The sequence below is a fragment of the Neomonachus schauinslandi genome, chromosome 10, assembly GCF_002201575.2.
Source record: "Neomonachus schauinslandi chromosome 10, ASM220157v2, whole genome shotgun sequence".
In the NCBI taxonomy this organism is placed as follows: Eukaryota; Metazoa; Chordata; class Mammalia; order Carnivora; family Phocidae; genus Neomonachus; species Neomonachus schauinslandi.
The window spans coordinates 89,941,941-89,965,036 of record NC_058412.1 but is presented as its reverse complement, the minus strand read 5'-3'; the positions used below and the strand labels follow the sequence as shown (position 1 = coordinate 89,965,036).

The 23,096-nt window shown below is 45.2% G+C and overlaps 1 protein-coding gene across 1 annotated transcript; it reads left to right on the top strand.

The window, feature by feature from the left end:
- Positions 1–18,375: 18,375 nt before the first annotated feature.
- Positions 18,376–22,238, top strand: LOC123326023 (probable cystatin-15). Its single transcript, XM_044918937.1, has 3 exons — positions 18,376–18,636; positions 21,176–21,286; positions 21,997–22,238. The coding sequence occupies exons 1-3, from the start codon at positions 18,442–18,444 to the stop codon at positions 22,075–22,077; spliced, it is 387 nt and encodes a 128-aa protein (XP_044774872.1). The 5' UTR covers positions 18,376–18,441; the 3' UTR covers positions 22,078–22,238.
- Positions 22,239–23,096: the final 858 nt, after the last annotated feature.

The window sequence follows — 23,096 nt, the reverse complement described above, 5'->3', positions numbered from 1 at the left end:
ACCCACCGTCATGGGCTCTGAATGAAGAACCTCTTTTCTACACTCAAAGCTACTAAGAATTTGGCCACATTCAGTGCTTCCATAGAGGGGACCCCTATACATCTGCCTTCATGCCAGGTCCTTATTTTGAGATCTGATCCTATATTTCTGCCGGGTTGCCGCAAATGTCTTTGAAAGTCCCACTGTGTACTGAAACTCCTCAAACCCAGACCAGATCATTCTCTTTACTCCCCTCACACTGCCCTTGTGGGAGTACCACATACTGTCCCTTGGAAGTCCCAAAGGCAGCCACCAAGGCCCACTCAGTCTTCATTCATCATTTCCAGCCCACCTCCTGCCATGGATCATTTATGGGTAACATGGACCAATGGGTTTATTGCCACAAGACAATGCCTCAATGGGTATACTTTTCTAGCACATTTATCTTATTAAACAACAACAAGAACAACAACAACAACAACAACAAACCATTCTTCCTGGCAGTAGGCTTTCCACATTCCACTGACAGTTGGTTTGGAGGCTGAAATTAAAAGCGGAGGGAGGGTAATTGCCCGCTGTCAGAAAGTCTTCCTGCTCAACCTTGAACAGGACACTTAGTTTCAGGTTTACACAGATTTGCTTAATGTACCTCCTGCCACAGGCTTGGATGTACTCCATTGGAAGATGTTATCTGACCACCAAATTTTCACCTCAGATTGATGGACATGCTGAAGAAGTCTGCCTGGTTTGTTTCTAAAACTCATACACTCTCCAACTCTAGCGATTTTGTAAGTTCTCTGGTTATGTCAACCTTAAAAAATAAAATTGCCAGTTATTTTACCGGCAAAGTGAGTTTATTTGGAGATAGCAGAGAAATCACAATTCAGGACATACACAATATGGTGAACCATAGGAAAGTCCGAAGAGACCAAAGGAAGGTGAGCTTTTATTAAGATTTAGGAGGAAATCAGGGAGGGTTATTTTGAACAAAAGTTCACTGGAGAAGAACGAGTGTTTCAGACTGTGGTGGTTTCTCATTGGCTGCAAGGAGGGCTTAGTGTGCAGTTGCCAGGACAGGGAGGGGTTTCCTTCTTTTTCTTAAAAGCAGGAGATCAAATTCCTATGTGAAAAATGTCCTCCTTGTCAAGATAATTTTTATCTTTTCTCTTCCTGCTGGTGCTGCCTGCTGCCAGGAGCGGTATGTGCAAGAGAGTGCCCCCTCCAGGGCTTCCTGACTCCATTTTAAATGTGGAAAGAGCTGAGATGCCCTTCAACAGAGGAATGGATAAAGAAGATATGGTCTATATATACAATGGAATATTACTCAGCCATCAGAAAGGATGAATACCCAACTTTTACATCAACATGGATGGGACTGGAGGAGATTATGCTAAGTGAAATAAGTCAAGCAGAGAAAGTCAATTATCATATGGTTTCACTTATTTGTGGAACATAAGGAAAAGCATGGAGGATATTAGGAGAAGGAAGGGAAAAATGGGGGGGGGGATTGGAGGGAGAGATGAACCATGAGAGACTATGGACCTGAGAAACAAACTGAGGGTGTTAGAGGGGATGGGGGTGGGGGGATGGGTTAGCCTGGTGATGGGTATTAAAGAGGGCACGTACTGAATGGAGCACTGGGTGTTATACGCAAACAATGAATGATGGAACATTACATCAAAAACTAATGATGTAATGTATGGTGATTAACATAACATAATTTAAAAAAAGTTAATGATGTACTGTATGGTGACTAACATAACATAATAAAATAAGATAAAATAAAAAAAATAAATGAGGTGTCCTTTATGCATTTTCACATTTCCCCCTTTTGATCAAGATCTTCCCTAGAGAGCATCACTGATCACAAGTCAAGGTTTTCCCCATTTAGTGCTTTTGTCCCTTGTTGCCAGGAAGGCCCTGTCCTGGCTGTCATGTCCCATGTTGGAAGGGAAGCTGCACTAATTCAAACTACCTAGGCCACATGTGAGCAAAAGGAAGGGTAGGAGGGAGAACTCTCAGGCCTTTTCCACCTATAGTCTGTATCTTATCAAGGTGGTAAACATTGGAGATCATATCCAAGCATTGAAACAGCATCAACTTCTTCGGTGCATTGCGTCTGCAGACATTTGACAGGCAACAGGTACGAAGTTCAAGAATAATTATGCGAAGCAGAATTAGAGGTAATGTGATAAATCTGGTTTGTAGGATGATTCTAAGCCAGGAGCTCAAACCTGAAGGTAGCCAGCTAAATAGATCAAAAGACAGTGGATTGTGAGGAGAAATTTGTTGTAACTGGTGTGCTTGTTCTTTGATCTTGTATAATTGAATTTCTACTTCTTTAGAGGCATTTATCCCTGTACAAAGGATGGAATTCACTACGGCACAAATGCCTCCTTGTCCAGTACATAGATAATCAAGGGCCATGTGCTTGCTTTAGCCAAGGAGTCAAGTGATCATCACTGGGCTGCTACTGCTTTGGCTGTGGGGTTGGCTAATTTTCCTAATATTAGGGAGAGATTTCTGGTCATGTGTTGATTGGCATGCGAGAAAGGGTCTTCCTATGGAGGCAAATCTGGAGTCATGTACGCCTCCTGGAAGTTTTTGTTGAAGGTGGCAATGGAGGCTCAATGGCAGGGCAATTGGGTAACTTCTGATTTGTTATGGATGCTGACACGGACAGTTAAATGTCCCTATAAGCATTGACCCCTGGTTCACCAGCTATCTAAACATTCATATGCCCATGGGAAATGGTGTCTACTGCAAACAAAAATGAAACTGGTTGAGGCACAAAAGACTCCAGTTTAAGTGTGGTTATTGATAGATTAACTGGAATTTCTTGATTGGTCCTTTCAAGCCATGGGTTGGGGGAGTTTGGGATAATATCTGTGAGAAACCATCCCTTCTAAAGGAGTCTTTTCTAAAAATCTCACAAAAAGCGGTAAACAACTTCTAAACCTTTGGCAGAGCTATAAATATCTGGGATGCTGCCACCAGAATTCCCAGCCTTTCAAGTAATCATAGCAATTGGAGGAATTCTTTTAAATAAGGATCACTGTCAGACTGCAAATCTGAAAAGACAAGGCAACAAAGTATGAGCCTATCAAAGAGTGATTGCAGCCTCGCCTGGAGGAGTTAAGATGATGTGTGTACAGAATGGAAAAAGAATGGTTATTCTTATACTGGCCTTTTCAGCTGGCTGCACAGACTCTTTTGTTGCTCAGTGTATTGGAGTATAAACATGTTGGATCATTCCACAGGAAGAAATACAGTGTATATTATGGTCCAGCAAATACCTACGTATATAAAACCATGTAAGTAACTGAAATAAAAGTTTAATGAACTGACGTGTATTTCCTGTTTTCAGTATATGCCATGCATGCACGCCATTTTGTACTGTATGAAATTACTTTTAAACTTATATATAAATAATAAGTCTATAATATATCATCTATAAATTATAGATAAAACTGAAGATATATTATACATTTATCTGTGTAGATATAAATAATATGCATATTTTCTATTTAAATAAATGTTAATCCTAACTCAGCAACAGTCTGAAAAACAAGAAATCACAGTAAATCCCTCTATAGGTACAAGGCTATCGTGAAAGTTCCATGGCTTCTCACCTTCCAAAGGAGTGTCTGCTACTTTGCCCACATTCTTTCAGCTTCAATGCAGTTTGTGCAGAGTTAATTTATGCATATTACTTTAAGTGTTCTGACATTTTCTCTTGATTTTTTTGTGTTCTCAGCTCTTCCAACCTTTTTTTTTTTAATTATTTATTTATTTGAGAGAGCAAGAGTGAGGGAAATCACAGAGGGAGAGGGAGAAGCAGACTTGAATCCAAGCAGGGAGACTGATGCAAGGCTCAATCCCAGGACCCTGGGATCAGGACCCGAGCTGAAGGCAGACACCCAACTGACTGAGCCATCCATGAGCCCCCTTTCAACCTTTTAAACATAATATTTGCTCTGCTGCTCTTGGCTGCATTCTTTCATGTGTCAGGGGCCTCAGCTGGGTCCACTTGGTTCTGTTATACATGGCCTTTCATGCTTCAGTAGGGTAACGTAGGCATGTCCCACGATGGTGACAGGCTTTCAAGAGAATGAGAGGATGTCCTTGGGGTTTAGGTTTGGAATTGGCCCACAGACACCTCAGCCACATTCCATGGAATAGGATAATAGACCCCACCTCTCAGTGAGAGGAACTGTAAAGTTGCCTTTGCAAAGGGCGTGGATACAGGGAGGCTTAAAAAACTGTAACCATTTTGTCAATCGAGCACAGAGTATTAATCCCAAATAAAACTATATTTTCCTATTCTTAAAATGATAATCATACCTGCTGTTCAAGACTATTATCTGCTCACTCTTTCTCTCCTAAAAGATGAACTCTTTAGACTTTTTTTTTTCTGCTCTTCTGTTCCCCCCAGGATGGGCATGGTAGGATGATTTTATTTGTTCCTTCCCCCATATTTACTCCTTGAGTTTGAGGTTCATTTATTGTCCAAGGGAGTTCAATTATTCCAACACCATTTGTTGAAAAGAGTGTTTTTCTACCTTGAATTGCCTTTTACATCAATGTAAAAAATGAATAGGCTATCAATGGTTATATTTCTTGACTATTCTGTTCCATGTATTTATCTACCACTTTGCAAGAACCATACTCTAGCCATATAGGATTTTGGGGTAGGTAGGATTTTCACAACATGATGCATGTAATCATACAATGTTTCTAGGCATACATATAATCATGTTGTATGTAAATAAAAAGAGCATATAGTTTGGTCATATTTTTATTCATTTTGACAATCTCTTAATTAAGATCACTTATATTTAATGTAATTGTTGATGTATTTGGATTTAGCCTACTATTTTAGTATTTGTTTTTGTTTGCTACTTCTTTTTTAATTTTCTGATTTTGCTAATATTTCCTACCTTTCCATTCATTTCAAAAGGGCTTACCTTTACTTCTTGGAATGTTCTATAATGGTTGCTTTAAACTCCTTGTCAGATATTAAATTATTTCAGCATTGGTGTCTTTTTTTAAATTGAAGTATAGTTGACACACAATGTTACATTAGTTTCAGGTGTACAAAGAGTGATTCAACAAGTCTATGTGTTATGCTATGCTCACCGCAGGTGTAGCTACCATCAGTCACCATCCAATGCTATTACAATACCATTGGTTATATTCCCTATGCTGTGCCTTTCATCTCCATGACTTATACTTCCATAATTGGAAGCCTGTACCTCCCACTCCCCTTTACCCATTTCACCCGTCCCCCTATGCTCCCTACCCCGCAACTGCCAGTTTGTTCTCTGTATTTATGGCCTGTTTCTGCTTTTTGTTTATTTGTTTGTTTTGTTTTTCAGATTCTACATATAAGTGAAATCATATGATATTTATCTTTCTCTGACTTATTTCACTTAGTATAATACCCCCCCCAGGTCTATCTGTCTTGTTGTAAATGGCAAGATCTCATTCTTTTTTTATGGCTGAGCAAATTCCATTTTATATATATCACATTTTCTTTATCCATTCATCTTTCAACGGACATTTGGGTTGCTTCCTTATGTTGGCTACTGAAAAAAATGCTACAATAAACAGAGGGGTGCATATATTTTTCTTGAATTGGTGATTTTGTTTTCTTTGGATAAATACCCAGTAGTGGAATTACTGAATCATATGGTATCCCTATTTTTAATTTTTTGAAGAACGTCCATACTCTATCCAATATGGCTGCATCTATTTACATTCCCACCAACAGTGCACAAGGTTTCTTTTTTCTCCACATCCTTACCAACACTTGTTATTTCTTGTCTTTTTAATTCTAACTACGGTATCTGTTAGTTGTTGTTGTTTTTTTTCCATGAGAACTGAAATTTTCTTGGTTCTTCATATGCTAAGTAGTTTTGGATTATATCCTGGACATTTTGAAAATTATGCTGTGAGACTCTGTATCTTGTTTAAATCCTATAGGGAATGTTGATTTTTCTTTTTTTAGCAGGCAATTAACCCAGTTGGGTTCAGGCTGCAAATTCTGACCAGCCTTCTGTGAGTTGTGACCTCAATGTCAGTTCTGTGTCAAAGCAAGCCTTTGCAGTGCTATTTGGACCTGTATTGAATGTGGGTCTTCCAGCGTCCAGTCTGGCTGGGTGATACTCTAACCCTTCATACAGTTCTACAAGTCTTTGGTGTGCTGTTTAGGATTAGACCTGTGCTTGTGCAGTTCAGGTTTCCTGCTCTGAGATCCTCACTCCTTACTATCTCTCCAGTACTATCTGGTCACCTGGACCTCCCCTACCAGGGGAGGTCTGCCATGCTCTGCCATGCAGGCCCATAACTACAGCCAGTTCTGAGGTCACAGAGGAGGACAGAAAAAGGAAAAAAGCAACAGGGGTTTGTTCATCTCTCTTGGACCAACAGCTGCTTTGATCAGAGGAGGCTCCCCTTCTGCAGCATTTTATGTATCTCTAGGATCCCCTGCCACTGCTGTTGTGCTCTCGGCTGCCACCACAGGATTGCCCCAGGGGTCAGGGCATCAGAGAGCAGAGAAAAGAAAACACAGGGACCACTCCCACTGTCTGTCTCATGAGTTCCTTGCCTACTCCTTGAGCAGGACTAGAAGGCTTTTCCCAGAGCTCTCTCTCCACACCCAGGTGCCCTCTTCTGAGTTCCTGGCTTCTTGAAATCCAGGCTGGGGGACACCAGAGGAAAAGCAATGATAAATCTGCCTGGTTCTTTGGTATTTCAAATTCTAATCTTTTGTCTGTCTGCTACTATGTATGTTTCAGAGCCTCTGGGTGGCTGTTCCATATATTCTGTCCAGGTTTTGGAGTTGATTCTTTGGTAAAGTCAGGGTGTCATGTGTTGACTCTGTCTTACCTGGAACAAGAACATTCTCCTTGGCTCCTTCCACAGTTTGGGTATTGTGAACATTGCTGCTATGAACATTGGGGTACATGTGCCCCTTCTTTTCACTCCATCTGTATCTTTGGGGTAATACCCAGTAGTGCAATTGCTGGGTCATAGGGTAGCTCTATTTTTAACTTCTTGAGGAGCATCCATACTGTTTTCCAGAGTGGCTGCACCAACTTGCATTCCCACCAACAGTGTAAGAGGGTTTCCCTTTTCCACAGTGGATAAAATATTCTTATAACAGGTGGTTACTCTGCTGTGTTCTGTTGAGTTTCAATGATTCCTTGGGAATGACTGATCTCAAATGTGATATAAGAATTGGACACCCAGGCAAGCATCAGGTGTTCTGAGATACATGGCAGAGCTTTGAGAGGGGCCAACATTAGCCCCTCGTGGACAACACTGCTCTAGAAAGAGGCAGGCGTGCTGAGGCCAGCTGGGAGACCAGAGGAGGACAGCCAGCAGGTTAGAGTTGGGTTATGTTCAGGGAAGGGGTTCTCTTCCCTCCTGTTCCCCCTGCTGACACATGGGCACTGGAGGGTTGCACCAGCATGTGTGATGGGAGCAACATGGCCTTCCCTGCAGAACCATATGTTTCTCTCTTTTGTAATTCAGAATTTTCCTGAGCCCCTAATATGTATATATAATGTTTTTTACTTTAACAAAAGATACATAACATGAAATTTATTGTTTTAATCATTTTCAATTGTACATTCCATTGTTATTAAGTACATTCATATTGTTGTGCAACCATCACCACCATCCATCTCTAGAACCTTCTCATCTTCCTAAGCTTAAACTCTGCACCCATTAAATAATAACACCTCATCTCTTCCTACCCCCTTGCCCCTGGGGCAAGAAAGAACCTTTCTATGTTCTGTTTGTATGGATTTGAATATTCTAGGTACTTCATATAAGTGAAGTCATACAATATTTGTTCTTTTGTGACTGACTTATTTCACTTAACATAATGCCCTCAACGTTCACTCATGTTATACTTTGCAACAGAGTTTCTTTCCTTTTTAAGACTGAATAGTATTCTGTTGTATAGATATACAATATTTTGTTTATCCATTCATCTATTGATAGATATAGGTTGCTTCAGACTTTTGGCTATTGTGATTAATGCTTCTTTGGACATGGATGTGTACATACCTGTTCAGTCCTAAGCCCCATTCTGGAGCAGTAACTGTTGAACTCCAGTAGAACACCCAGGGGCCCTGACCTGGGCAGCTCTCTGCTTTGTCTATGAGCCTCCAGTGAGTCCAGTCACCTGGAAGCCTGACCTTCATAGGGAAGGAGGGAAATGGCCCTGCTGACCCTTCCAGGGGCAGTGCTAGACCCTGAACCAGAGGCCAAAGACAAAATTAAGAGAGCTTTAAGATAGAGCCAGGTTGCAAAGTTCAATGCTCTTTCAAGTGGAATGAAAATTTTCTTCTTTTCACACAAACCTCCTGAAAGTCAAAGATTATAGGAGAATTTCCCAGGAAGCAAGGACCATATCACTTCTGCTTCAGCCTCTGCCCACCAGGCTTACAGGGCCCAGGCATTCTGTAGATGGGCCATATCCAAATCTGAGAGGCACAAGAGGGTGGCCAAGGGAGGTTCCATCTACCTATAGTTACCCACCAAGGTACAGGGGCCACCGGATTGAAAGAAAGCCTTCACCAGGACTGCAAATGACCTTGGAAGACAGCAGCTCAACTCAGCACATCCCTCCCTGCTCCTTGATGCTTAAACTCCACCACCTGGGGACTCAGCCTGGTCTTCATGGTGAGAACTTAGGCTGTGGGTACTACTTATTGCCCCTGGGAGAGACAGGTGGTGATGGACACTACCCTGGTGTGGAACTATATCGTCTCTATCTTGCTTGACTCAAAGCAAGACCTGGAGAGGAGAATGGGGTGAGAGGGCGCCAGGGTGTGAATGGAGGAGTGGGAGGCAGTGGCTTTCAGTGCCCTGGAGAAGAGGTGTTTCTTTCCTTAAATGGGGGACAAAACCTGGAGTTCAGCACCTGCTAAGAAGAAGAGCTGTAGCAAATATCCTAGGATTTCAGCAGAGACCATGAAGGGCCACATCCTGCCTATAAAAGTCAATTAGAAATAGACCACTTTAGGGCGCCTGGGTGGCTCAGTTGGTTAAGCGACTGCCTTCAGCTCAGGTCATGATCCTGGAGTCCCTGGATCGAGTCCCGCATTGGGCTCCCTGCTCGGCAGGGAGTCTGCTTTGCCCTCTGACCCTATCCCCTCTCATGTGTTCTCTCTCTCTCATTCTCTCTCTCTCAAATAAATAAATAAAATCTTAAAAAAAAAAAAAAGAAATAGACCACTTTAAGAAGTGCCACTTTGAATCTTCAAAGAATTGAAATGAAAGAACTACCTACCTAGAATTCTATAGCCAGCAAAATTTTTCTTCAAAATTGAAGGTGAAATAAAAACATTCTCAATCAAAAAGGAGAGGAATCGCAAAAGTTTTAGAAGATCAAAAGGGTTCAGAGTATGTTTTCTGTTCACAGCAGACAACTGCAATAAAAACTCAATTTGAAAAACTCTAGATCCTGTAAATTTAGTAGTATATTTCTAAATAAGCCAAGGGTCAAAGAAGAAATCACGTAGGAAATAAGAAAATACTTTGAATCAAAAGATAATGAACATACGGCATAAAAAGCCTTCTGAGATGCAGCCAAAGCAGGTCACAGAGGATAATTTATCGTCTTAAAATCCATATATTAGCCATGCTTGAAGGACATGGTGGGGAAGGGGGGAAACTTTGCTGAACCCCTAGGATAGGGGCTCCCATGGAAATACAATTGTTTAGTGAGAAGATAGTTTTGGAAAAATAAAAACACAAATGAACAAATTAACTAACTAAAAGATGTATTATCAAGATCCAACCAAAAATAAATACTTAAGAGAATTCTTCAGGGGACAAGAAATAACCCCAGTGAAAATAATGTTGAAGGAATAATGCAGAGCAGAAGGGTAAATATGTTGCTGAATCCAATTAATTTAAGACAATCATATTGTCTTACAGGCTTTCAAATATATAGAATTTAAACACCTGACAACAATAACACACTAGGTGGGCAGGGAGTTAGGAGTAATAATGTTCTAAGGTCTTTCCGCCATCCCTGAAATGGTAAAAGTACTAATTTACAGTAGATACAAGTAACTCAGTGATGCTTATCACAATCGCTAATGGTACCACTAAAAGAAGAGTAAAGTAAGGGGTAAATAAAACCATTGAGAGGAAGAAATGGAATAATATGATCTTGAATAATTTAAAAGAATGCAAGAAAGGAGAAAATAAGGAACAGACAATGAGATGAATAGAAAACAAATAATTATATGGCCAATTGGAACCCAAACATATCAATAATGGTAATACTAGTTATCAGGGATCAGTAATACAAGTTATTGTAAATGGAATAAATCCTCAAAATAAAAGACACTTAGGCTGATTTTAAAAACTGTTTGCTGCTCACAAAGCCACATCTTAATGATTAGGACACCATCTGTGAGCGAAAAGATGAATAAAGACATATCATGAGAACAATAATGAAAACAATGCTGATGTAGGAGCTCTGACATCACACAAAGCAGATTGCAGAGCAAGAGGAGTTCCTTGGGATAAAAGGTACAACTAACTCATAATGGTAAAATGGTTGACCACCAAAAAGGTGTAAGAATTCTATTTGTATAAGCACTTAATGACAGAGTCTCATAATACATAAAGAAATCATTGTGAGAAAAGAAGAACAATTCACAATCAGTCACAGTGAGAGATTTTAACACATTTCTGAGCAACAGACAGGAAAGGAGACAGAAACCCAAACCCAAACCAAACCAAACAAAACTCAGTATAACAAAACAAAGCAAAAAAGGTAAGTATATGGAAGGTTTGAACAAAATGGTGTACTGAGAGGTATCTAACTCCTAAAAAAATACAGAATACACATTGTGTTCAAGAACATACAGTGTTGGCCATATTCTGGGCAATAAAACAAATCTCAACAAATTTCAAAGAAGATAAATAATAGGATATTTTCTGACTACAGTGGACTTCAGCTGGAAGTCAACAGGAGAGAAGATGATTGGAAACTGGCTATGTAGTAATTAAACGACATAGTCACAATAGCCCACAGATCAAGAAAGAAATCACAGTGAAACTGAGAACATATTTTGGAGGGAGGGAAAACTAATCATACCAGACTGGGAGGATGAAGCCAGATGTACCTTCTGGCAGAGGAGGGTCAGGACAGTGGATTAGACAGCTCCCCAACCTTCCTCATTGCTGGCTGCACACCCTGTACTTCCCTGGGTCCGGCTAGTGGTGGGCTCCAGCCAAGGTTGTAGGCAGCCTTGGCAACTGCCTCCAACCACAGGAATGGACTCATCAGTGTTCCCAGGAATCTGTGTGACTCTGGCAGTTGATGCACTGCCATGGGAGCAAACATGTGGGAGGGACAAGGCAGGTAGACGGAGAGGTGGAGATGACCAGAGGCACCAGTCAAAGGGGGGAGGTCAGCAGCTCTGAGGGCAGGGCTGTGTGGGATCCGGAGATGTGGAGGGCAGCCCAGCAGCTGCTGCCACCCCCTCCTCCCATGTGTCACCAGTCCTTGGTGCTGACAAAGGACAGCATGTTCCTGAAGACGCCTCTGCTTCTGGGACTCATTGTGCTGGGCACTCATGTCTGAACCATTCAAAAAGAATTTGTAGACATTAGTAAGAACCATGATTATTTTGTGGCATCTGTGGAGTTTGCTCTGGCTTGGTTCAATGATGACAACACGGAAGAACACTCATACAAGCTGTTGGAGGTCGGGCAGGCCCAGCAAAAGGTGAGTTCAATCATTCTATCCATGCCCAGATTCTGGTCCCTGCATGAACAGCCCTGAGCTGGGTGCCATGCCAGAAGGGCCCTGACAGGGAGGGTCTCACCTCTGCACCACATTCCTGAACAGACTGGGTGTGGTCCCTTCCCTGCACAGCACCCACCAGCTTCCCTCAGTCTTTCCCATTTCCTGACCCTCAGCCTCTTCCTTGGACAACAGCCAGCCCTGGACACCTGGAGGCCACAGGAGCTCCTTGGACTGGTCTCCCAGCCCCTGTGCCCTGTCCTAGCTCAGGGTCTGGTGACCATGCAAGTGAAGCTGGGTGTGCATGAGTGTGTGTGTGTGTGCTCGCACGTGCAAGAGTGTGTTGTTTGTGTGTGTTGGGGCACGAGTGGATATCATGTGTTAGTTGCAAAAACTGAGCCCCCCAAAAGAAGTCAGCCTTCTAGATAATTCCAGTTCAGTCCAGTGAGAGGCAGATTCCTCCCCACAGTGATTTCTGGCTACATTTCTAAGTTTGAGCTCTTGAGTTTTCATGCACTTCTTTCTATTTAACAAGATGAAATGGTAACTTTTAATAACTTCTGATAGAAGCCTAACTGACACATGGGAAAGCATCTGCTTCACAAATATCCACCTCAGTGAACCTCAACAAGAAGAGCCCTTCTGTGCAGCCAGCTCCCACATAAAGAGGCAAGCATTCCCAGCCCCCAGGACCCCCCACATCCCTGTCTAGATGCTGCCCTGAAAGGGACTGCCATCTACGATGGCTAATCAGTGGACCTAGCACACCTGTTATCCTACTCTCCGAGGAGGACTCCCTGGTGTGCTCCCCTTGTGTCTGGCTGATGCCACGCAAGCGTACGATTGAGAGATCAGTGGTGCTATCAGTGGATATCAGAGGCTCCTTGCTGTGCAGCCTCTGCTCCTGTGAGCCTGTTACCTCCTGTGCATTCATAGCACTGTGGATGTGACTAGCAGGTGCAGGCCATCAGGAGGAGTGCCTCAGGGAAGATTCTAATACATGCCTTAGGTGCATTTAGGAACACCTTTCTATTGATCATATGCTTACAGAGAATTGTGCATGATTTGAATATTCTATTTATATACATATTCTAGTCATTTGCCCACTTTTCTATTTGATTCTCTGCCTTTTATTCACTCATGGAAAGCAAATATTTAGCAGCTGTTTTATAATTTCTTCTTGACAGAGGTGGACAATGATATTTTTAATGGAGTTGGAGTTGCACCGCACAATTTGTGAAAACCAGGATGAAGACCTCAACAACTGCCCCTTACAAGAAGTCCCAGGAAAGAAAAAGTTTTGATAATAAAATTAACAATAATATTAAGGAGGGTCTATGAAAGGAAGCTTAGGGAAACTGTCACAATGAGGGTCCTGGTCCCTCTCCCTCTAGCTTCCAGAACTCCACCCAGAGGGGGAAGGTGGTCACGCTAAGTAGACAGAGCTGCTTCCAGCAGAGTAGTGAAGCTCAGCCCTGTGCTCACCTGGCTGGCCCACCAGAAATACCCTGCAGATACCCATATGACCTTCCTCCCATGATGAGGCCCTCCCCGCAGCGCATAGCCTGAATGTTTCCTGGGACCTTGGGTTCTGGCAGATACTGTTCTGTCTCTGTGGTCCTAACTCTTCCTTTGCTCCTCTATTTTGGTTTCAAAAGACTGTTAAGTTTGTCTGGTCATCCCACAACCCCCTCTAATCCCCTGGGCTTCAAGGACATGTCCCAATCTTCCCTCCACCCCAGGCTTGGGGAAAGCCTCCCCTCTGGGTAGGTTTGCAGCTGCTACTGAGTGTTCAGTGTCCCGTTGGACCATCTCCTGGGCAGTCTGCTGGCTCCCTCAGAACTCATGGGGGCAGGGGGCATCCAGGCAGTGTCATGGGTACTGGCAGGACCCCTGAGTGGCAAGCCATGGTCTCACCAGAACCCTCTCAGGAGCCCCTGACCCACATGTGCAGATTCAGCAACCCCTGTCCATCATTTTGGTGGAGTCTTGAGCTCCTCGGATCCTACCCTAGGCCACAGTTTCTTTTTGTTTTTCGTCATTTGTAGTTTTCATGCACCTTGAACTCTTACTCAGTCCTTCATGCTAAGTGCTCTCCGTGTGTTAAACTGTTCTAATCTCATAATTACTTTTTTTTTCAGGTGGACTGCACCTTTATTGTGGATGTCAGACCATGGTTTTCCCAGTTCTCCCTCCTGAACAGTACCTGCATGCAGAAATAGGCAGAGAAGGAGCCCATAGTTCCTCAAGCAGAAGTTCCTTTCCCTCCAGAAAGCAATAGTCAGTCTGTAGTCCCAGATCTATTTAGTACCAGGGGAATTAAAGATATCTCAGAGCACTTTCTGGGTCCATGTCTGTTTTGCCCTCTCCCACATCTTTTATCTTTTATAAATGGTGCTGCCTCTGACAAGGGGTGGTGAATTCATCATCATTATTGCTCTTACCTTGACTGTAGGTGCAGAGCGTTGAGTCAATCAGACTCCTCAGCTCATGGGAGGCTGCCCTAGTGGTTCTTGCAGGGTCCCCACTGGTTGGTTGGTGTATTTATTCATTTAGTCATTCATCCTCCAATCTCTCCATGCCCCTCATCCATCTCACTCAAAAGGAATGCAGACTATTTTGCCAGGGAACAGCTCTTGCTTCTTCTTTCTTCCAGTTCTAGGGCCAGGCTCACAATGGGGTGGTCCTTCTGAAGAGGGACCATATTAGTCAGAGAGATTGGAGGTGGGTGAGTGAAGCTGATAAAAGGCTCTGCCCTCCATGAGCACCCATCAAGGCATCTGCACATGAGCCCCTTGACACATAGAAGGTCATCCCAGGGCCTCTGAAGATAGCTCAGAAAATGGTAGCTCCAGTCACCATGTCCCACCTACTTCCTGATGATGCCTATATCCCCCTTCCTAGCCCTGCCTGGCCTCCATGGCTGTCAACACCAATCCCTACCCCTGGGATAGGCACTGTCGTAACAGACACCCAGCCTGATGAGCAGCTCTGTCTTTTGGGATCCTTGTGCGGAGTAGCCCTGGAGGGACAGAGTGAAGGACAGACAGAATGAGGTGTGGGAGCACCTGGGGGCATGACTGAGACAGAGAGGCTGTGGCAATGACGCTTGAAAGAATCCTTCAGCATGGAGGGGTTAGGGGTTACCTTCCTTCCTTTTGGGTTCCTAGGGGGTCTATTCTGAGTGTGGTTCAAAGTCTGTCCTTTTCTTGCTGATGTGTTTCCATGATGGGGCTATAAACACTGATAAGATAGATTTTCCACATATTCTGGATAGCTTCATTGGGCACAGAATAAAGATGGTGGCCTGAGCCAGGTTTGGTCCTTTGACCAGCCTGAGCATAGAATTTCTGACATCTCCCCACAGTTTGATAGGGGCAAATATAAACTAACAAGGTAGATGTGTGGTCAGCAAAGCCAGCCTATTACCTGCTCTTGGCTTGAGATCACTCAGGTTCAGAGTGGTCTAGCTGTTCATTGTTCAGAGGCCCGTGGTGGCTGAGGACAGCCAGACCCTCACTGAAGTCCAGTTGTTGCTGCTCACCGGTGCCCCTCATAGGTGAACACCTTTATCTTCACTCCCATTTCACATTGGGAAGGCCTGGCATCTTGTTGTTTTCAATTATGCTGTGCTTTGAGCTCAGATACACCTTACATGCACCTGGGGCATTGTAAATGTAACTGTGTTAATATCATGTGTTCAGCGGACCCAGCCACTGGGTTATTTTAAGCCCTGCACTGATGATTCTAATGAGCTTCCCTTTGGGCACCAAGGTGTGAATATAGGTTCATAACTCTGACTGTGGCCTCTTGCAGCTCTCAACAAATATGGGATTAGAAACATAGCTTTTTGGGAACTGAAAGTCACAGCTTTGCTTGAATATGGAAGTTACAACAGTTCTATCCTTGGGCTACCTCTTCTTGTGGTCTCCACATTAGTAAAGCCAGACCAGACAGGACTAGAGGGAAAATGATCAAATCCCAGTCCAGTAACTGACAGAACCCACCAGGTAAAAATCAGAACATATATACAAAAATTTAAGAATCCGTTGAACAAATTTGATTTTTGATTATTGTTGGGAGTATAGCTAAGCTACCCCACGGTACTGCTACCTTGGCAACTACTTTGTGTGGCCAGGAGGCCTGCAGAGTCTTAAAACTGACACTAGCCTCTCATATAAACACAAGCATGTGCCCTAGATAGCATCCTCCAGAGTCACAAGTAAATGGAAGCTCCTGATGTGACCTCCCCTGCGGCCCTTGTGAGCAATAGTCTCCTCTGCCTCCCAGGACCTCCTCCTTGTGGCCCTTTAGATAAGACCCTCGTGGGGTTTACCAGAACTCTGTCCTTTGGGGTTGAGTTGGTCAGTCTGGTTTTATCCCAAGAACCCTGAAGTACTCCACCCAGTAAGCAGATCCTGTGGCTCCATCTGCATTGTGCCTTGACCTCCCCGTGCGGCCCCTTCAGCTTGCTGAGTACTTCCCCCAGGATCTGTGAATGATTGCTCCTCTATTTCAGTTTCTCCCATTGTCCTTTGTTGAACTGAGATTTACCATGCTTCACCCTGTGCTCCACTTAATTGTTAATTTGACAAATTAATAACAATTATATAGAATATTCACCACCAACTATGGAACATGTATTCTTCTTTTTTTTATATAATTTTATTTATTTATTTTATGTTTTTAAGATTTTATTTATTTATTTGACAGAAAGAGAGAGTGAGAGAGCACAAGCAGGGGGAGCGGCAGGCAGAGGGAGAAGCAGGCTCCTGGCTGAGCAAGGAGCCCGACGTGGGGCTTCATCCCAGGACCCTGGGATCATGACCTGAGCTGAAGGCAGACACTTAATGACTGAGCCCCCCAGGTGCCCCGGAACATGTATTTTTTTGAGCTGATGGAATATTAATCCAAACTGAACATATTCTGACCCATAAAGTGACTCTCAATGCATTTGAAAGTACTGATATCATAAGGAATAACGTCTCTGGCTGCAATGACGTTTAGACTGAAATTAAGGAGAAAAATGGTTGTCGAGTCAGCAACACACCTTAAAATAACACAAGTAATCTCAATTCTGATTAGGGTATATGATCAAAGGAAATGATTAAAATTTATGATGTGACAAGTATATGTGGTGCTGCTGAGGTTCAGCCTCAAGGGAAGTGACAGTCTGGATAGGCACACGCAGAGGATGGGCACAAGGTTGACCAGTGATCACAGTCTCTCTCAAGAATGGGAGGAAATTATGACAAAAAAGCATAAACAAAGGAAAGAAGAAACAGACTGATAGAGAGGGCCAAGAAATGCAACAGCTTGTCCATTGGCAGGCCCCATGAAATCTCTGACTCCTGGTGAGAGAAATCTAAAAGTGAGGCAGTCACAGCCCCTGTCAGTAGTGTCTTCCTGGTCTCAAAAGATGACACTGGACACTCTAGTCAACCTGCTGCTGGAAATGGGGAGGAAGAGCCAGCCATATGGGGACCTGATCTCCTCGGGAGAGACCACACTCAGGATCAGATGCACTTCTAGGCAGGGTGTGGAGTCCTCGCCATGATTATCCTTAGACACCCATGCCGCCAGCTATCTACTGATGTGCAGCAGTGAAGGTGGTCACAAAGGTGTCTGCCAGTCTGGCCACACTCCCATCTCTTTCTGGGATAGCCCCAGTCTGAACAGCTGTGGCCCTGGCCCTGTACCCTTTCTGGGATCATCATCAATGTGCAGGTGTCTGTTGACTCCATGCCCAAGGTGGGAAAATCCTTCCCTTGCAGAGTGTCCTCACATGCATGGACAGCATGTCATACTTTCCTGGTCCACTCACTCCCAATGCCTTATATGAGGCCAGGTAGGACACTCCCACGTACTGTGGTTCCCCCAAGGAAAGCCTAACAACAATGACTTGGCAAAGGCCATGGGACCTCAAAGTGGCAGAGCTGTGTGGAAATGCACGTTGGCTAGGGCTGGGCAAGGCCTGTCTTTCCCAGTCCCCGATCCCTCTCATGCCCATGGCTGCCATCCACATCCATTCCAGCAGAGCCCTGCCCTGGGCTAGTACCTGCCTCGTCCTGGATTTCTCTCTACCCGCCCAGGACATTAGAAATCCCTCTCCCCACTGCCAAACACAGCTAGACCTCATGGCAAGCAGGTCAGCAGGTGCCAGAGGTGGTGGAAGGGATGGTAACCCAGCCCCAATGGTAACCCTTCCTTGTACCCTCCTGATGGCTGCAGCCATGGTCAGAGGTAGACCTGGTTTTTACCTCAACTTCCTAGAGCCCACCAGTGTTCCTAAGAGTTCCCGTGACTTGGCAGTTGTAGGATACAGTGCTGTGAGAGCAAGGGAGGTGGGTTCAAAACCCCCATTCAGAGCCTGTTAGGGCTGGACTGGGGCAGGTGGAGGTAGCCCTGGAAACAGAGCATATTGCATGCATGTTCCTGGGTCCAAGACTTATGGAACAAAGCGGTGGAAATGGTGAGCCCCTGCTCTGCTTTCTGTTAGTGATGATGGGAGGGACAAGGCAGGGACAAGGCAGGGTGAAGGGGAGGAGCTGGACAGAGCACTGGCCAACAGCCCAGGGACTCCTTGGGGTAAGGCTGTGTGGGATGCAGAGCTTCGGAGGGTGGCCCCACGCTGGCTGCCACCCGTTTGCTGCTGGCCTCCAGGGCTCACGCCAGACAGCATGCTCCTGAAGGCACCTCTGCTTCTGGGGCTCATTGTGCTGGTGCCTCATGTCTGCAGTTCCAACTTTGTGGACATTGATAGGAGAACAAATTACTTCACCTTGTGTGTTGAGTTTGCGGTGTTTCATTTCAACCAAGTTTACCCAGATGAGTATGCGTATAAGCTGCTGTGGGTGCGGCGAAGCCAGCGCAAGGTGAGTTGAGTGTCCTCCCTCCATGTGGCTCCATGTTTGCCCTGAGACCACACCTGGGAGGGGCGAGTCCTTGATCTGCAGGAAAGAGCAATGGATGTTTTAATTTGGTAAATATTGTTTAAAAAGTTACAAGGTTTCATTAGAAGTGTTCCGAGTTTCTGATTTGTTTCCTTCATGAGCAAGTTCCCTGCATAACAGAGGGAAGGAAAGAAGGTGAGCAGAAAGCAAGCACTGAACGCAGAGATCCAGCTGCCGAGTGAGAGAGGGAAAAAAAGCTGCCAATGAGGTGGCTAGGAGAAGCCAGAGCAGCAGGGAGACAAGAAACCAGAAAGACTAAGAGACGTGGTAGCTGGGGAGAACCAACCCAAGAAGGAAAGGCATCACAGAGGCTGAGCTGTGAGGCTCCTGCATGAAACACTGTAGGTAGCAGAGAAGACAGATTGGGACATGTTCTCATGGGGCTGTGGTGCTGGTGAGGACAGGCCAATGGCCTCCAAGTTCATGAGTGGAATAGTGGAAGTCTGGGGAAAAGCAGTGGGTGTGGGGGGCCCAGGGCAGAGGAGAGGCTAGGGGCATGGGGGGCGGTCAGGGAAGGCATCTCAGTGAAGGGTACTCCTGGAAAGATCCAGTCACATGGAGGTTGGGGATGAAAAGGGCAGGCAGCCCTGGGGAGGACCTGGATGGGGACAAGCAACAAATATACTTGCAGACAGCCTGAAATTCTGTGGACTGGGGTTGCTGGGAAGGAGGTGCAGAGAGGCAGGAGTGCAGGCGGAGGTAGGGCTGGGGGCACCTCAGGGCCCCAGGCAAAGATTTGAGATGTTATCCTTGAAGATCTGGGGATCCATTGAAAAAAGTCACTCAGAGCTCCACAGGCCATGGCAGGCTGAGACCAGGATGCAGGGGATGGTCCTCTGGTCACTGGGAAGTGAAAGAAGTGCTGGCTTCTGCATCTGTTGGAGGTCGATGTGGGGTGCACTGGTGTGACGGTGTAGAGAAAGAGGGGGTCAAATATGGACCCCTGGTGTTTTCCCAGAACATGTGGGTGTGCAGTGACTCCATCAACTGAGACAATAGAGCAAGAATGGAGGAGACACAAACAGATCTGTGCAGGACACATCACATTTAGGATTCCTGAAATAGCCCATGCAGAAGAAGGTCATGGGTTATAGAGCCTTAAGAGTAGAGAAAATGTTGGGCCTGATAGAAATGTGTCCTTAGCCTCTGTTGGGCAAACCTTTCCCACTACTGTTTATTCTTATCACTTCGTGCTTTCTTTGAATGGAATACAGACTGCTGTCCTGAACTCATTCTGTGCGTGCCCAGATTCTGGTCCCTGCATGAACAGTCCTGAGCCAGGCACCATGTCTGCAGGGCCCTGATGGGGAGAGTCTCACCTCTGCATCACACTGGGAGTGGCCCCCTTCCCTCACAGTGCCCACTGGCTTCTCTCAGTCTTTCCCATTTCCTGACCCTCTGCCTCTTCCTTAGACAGCAGCCAACCCTGGACACCTGGAGGATGTGGGAACCCCTTGGGCATAGAGCCTACAGTTGCTGCTCCAACCCCCGTGCCCCGTCCTAGCTCAGGGTCTGGGGACCATGCAAGTGAGGCTGGGGGTGCATGAGTGTGTGTGTGTGTGTCTCTGTTGTTGGTGATTGTTGAGGCATGAGTGGATATCATGTGTCAGTTGTAAGAACTGAGCCCCCCCAAAAGAAGTCAGCCTTCTAGATAATTCCAGTTCAGTCCAGTGAGAGGCAGGTTCCTCCCCACAGTGATTTCTGGCTACATTTCTACGTTTGAGCTCTTCTTGAGTTTTCATGCACTTCTTTCTATTTAACAAGATGAAATGGTAACTTTTAATAACTTCTGATAGAAGCCTAACTGACACATGGGAAAGCATCTGCTTCACAAATATCCACCTCAGTGAACCTCAACAAGAAGAGCCCTTCTGTGCAGCCAGCTCCCACATAAAGAGGCAAGCATTCCCAGCCCCCAGGACCCCCCACATCCCTGTCTAGATGCTGCCCTGAAAGGGACTGCCATCTACGATGGCTAATCAGTGGACTAGCACACCTGTTATCCTACTCTCCGAGGAGGACTCCCTGGTGTGCTCCCCTTGTGTCTGGCTGATGCCACGCAAGCGTACGATTGAGAGATCAGTGGTGCTATCAGTGGATATCAGAGGCTCCTTGCTGTGCAGCCTCTGCTCCTGTGAGCCTGTTACCTCCTGTGCATTCATAGCACTGTGGATGTGACTAGCAGGTGCAGGCCATCAGGAGGAGTGCCTCAGGGAAGATTCTAATACATGCCTTAGGTGTACATATGGACATCTTTTGTAGAAAAATGGAGAATTAAGAGGAAAAGGTGAAATAATAAATCAATTTAAAATTAAGAAAAATAAGAGACATCGTACATATGTATGTCCTTATTCATTTATGTATGTATATTCACAGCTTTTGCCTGTTTTCTTTTTGGTTCTCTGTTTTTCTTACTAATGCAAAGTATTTCATTGCAGTTTCTACAATTTGTTCTTAACAGGAGTTTACCTTGATATATTTAATGGAGTTGGAATTGGGCCAAACCATTTGTACAAAACAGGATGAAGATCTGGAAAATTGCCCCTTGCAAGAAGGCCCAGAAGAGAAAAAGGTTTGAGAATATGATGAACATTCATGTAAAGGAGCACTGATGGGAGAAGGCTTAGGGATGTTGTCAGGGATGATCGTGGGCCAGAAAGAGAGTCCTGGCCCCTCTCCTTTCAGGTCCCAGGGCTCCCCACTGAGGGAGAATATGGATTTGCTAGGCCAGCAGAGCCCTGTGCTCACAGCTGGCCTGTGTAATGGCCTTCTTGTGTCATCATCTATGAGCTGATATTGTCCAGGGGACTCAGACCCTGGGCATGAGCCTGAGTCAGGATGACACCCTCAGTGGGGCTTGTTTCAGCCCCACCCCCTATCCCAGCCTGAGGGGCAGCCTCCCCTCTGGGTAGCTTTGCAGCTGCTACTGAGTGTTCAGTGTCCCATTGGACCATCTCCTGGGCAGTCTGCTGGCTCCCTCAGAACTCATGGGGGCAGGGGCATCCAGGCAGTGTCATGGGTACTGGCAGGACCCCTGAGTGGCAAGCCATGGTCTCACCAGGACCCTCTCAGGAGCCCCTGACCCACATGTGCAGATTCAGCAATCCCTGTCCATCATTTTGGTGGAGTCTTGAGCTCCTCGGATCCTACCCTAGGCCACAGTTTCTTTTTGTTTTTCGTCATTTGTAGTTTTCATGCACCTTGAACTCTTACTCAGTCTTTCATGCTAAGTGCTCTCCATGTGTTAAACTGTTCTAATCTCATAATTACTTTTTTTTTCAGGTGGACTGCACCTTTATTGTGGATGTCAGACCATGGTTTTCCCAGTTCTCCCTCCTGAACAGTACCTGCATGCAGAAATAGGCAGAGAAGGAGTCCCTTGCTCCTCAAGCAGAAGTTTCTGGGACACCTGGGTAGCTCAGTCGGTTAAGGATCTGCCTTCGGCTCAGGTCATGAACTCACGGTCCTGGGACTGAGTCCCGCATCGAGGTTCTTGCTCAGTGCAGAGCGGGTTTCTCCCACTGCCGCTCCCCCTGCTTGTATTATCTCTCTCTCTCTGACAAACAAATAAATAAAATCTTAAAAAAAAAAAAGTTCCTTTCCCTCCAGAGAGCAACAGTTAGTCTGTAGTCCCAGGTCTATTCAGTACCAGGGAAATTAAAAGTATCTCAGAGCACTTTCTGGGTCCCTGTCTGTTTTGCACTCTCCCACATCTTTTATCTTTTATAAATGGTGCTGCCTCTGACAAGGGGTGGTGAATTCATCATCATTATTGCTCTTACCTTGACTGTAGTGCAGAGCGTTGAGTCAATCAGACTCCCCAGCTCATGGGAGGCTGCCCTAGTGGTTCTTGCAGGATCCCCACTGGTTGGTTGGTGTATTTATTCATTTAGTCATTCATCCATTCGTCCATCCATCCATTCATCCATACATGTATCCACCCATCCATGTATCCATCCATATATCCATTCATTTAGTCATTCATCCTCCAATCTCTCCATGCCCCTCATCCATCTCACTCAAAAGGAATGCAGACTATTTTGCCAGGGAACAGCTCTTGCTTCTTCTCTCTTCCAGTTCTAGGGCCAGGCTCACAATGGGGTGGTCCTTCTGAAGAGGGGCTATATCTAGTCACAGAGATTGGAGGTGGGTGAGTGAAGCTGATAAAAGGCCCTGCCCTCCGTGAACACCCATCAAGGCATCTGCACATGAGCCCCTTGACACATAGAAGGTCATCCCAGGGCCTCTGAGGATAGCTCAGAAAATGGTAGCTCCAGTCACCATGTTCCACCTGCTCCCTGATGATGTCTGTATCCCCTTTCCCAGCCCAGCCTGGCCTCCATGGCTGTCAACACCAATCCCTACCCCTGGGATAAGCACTA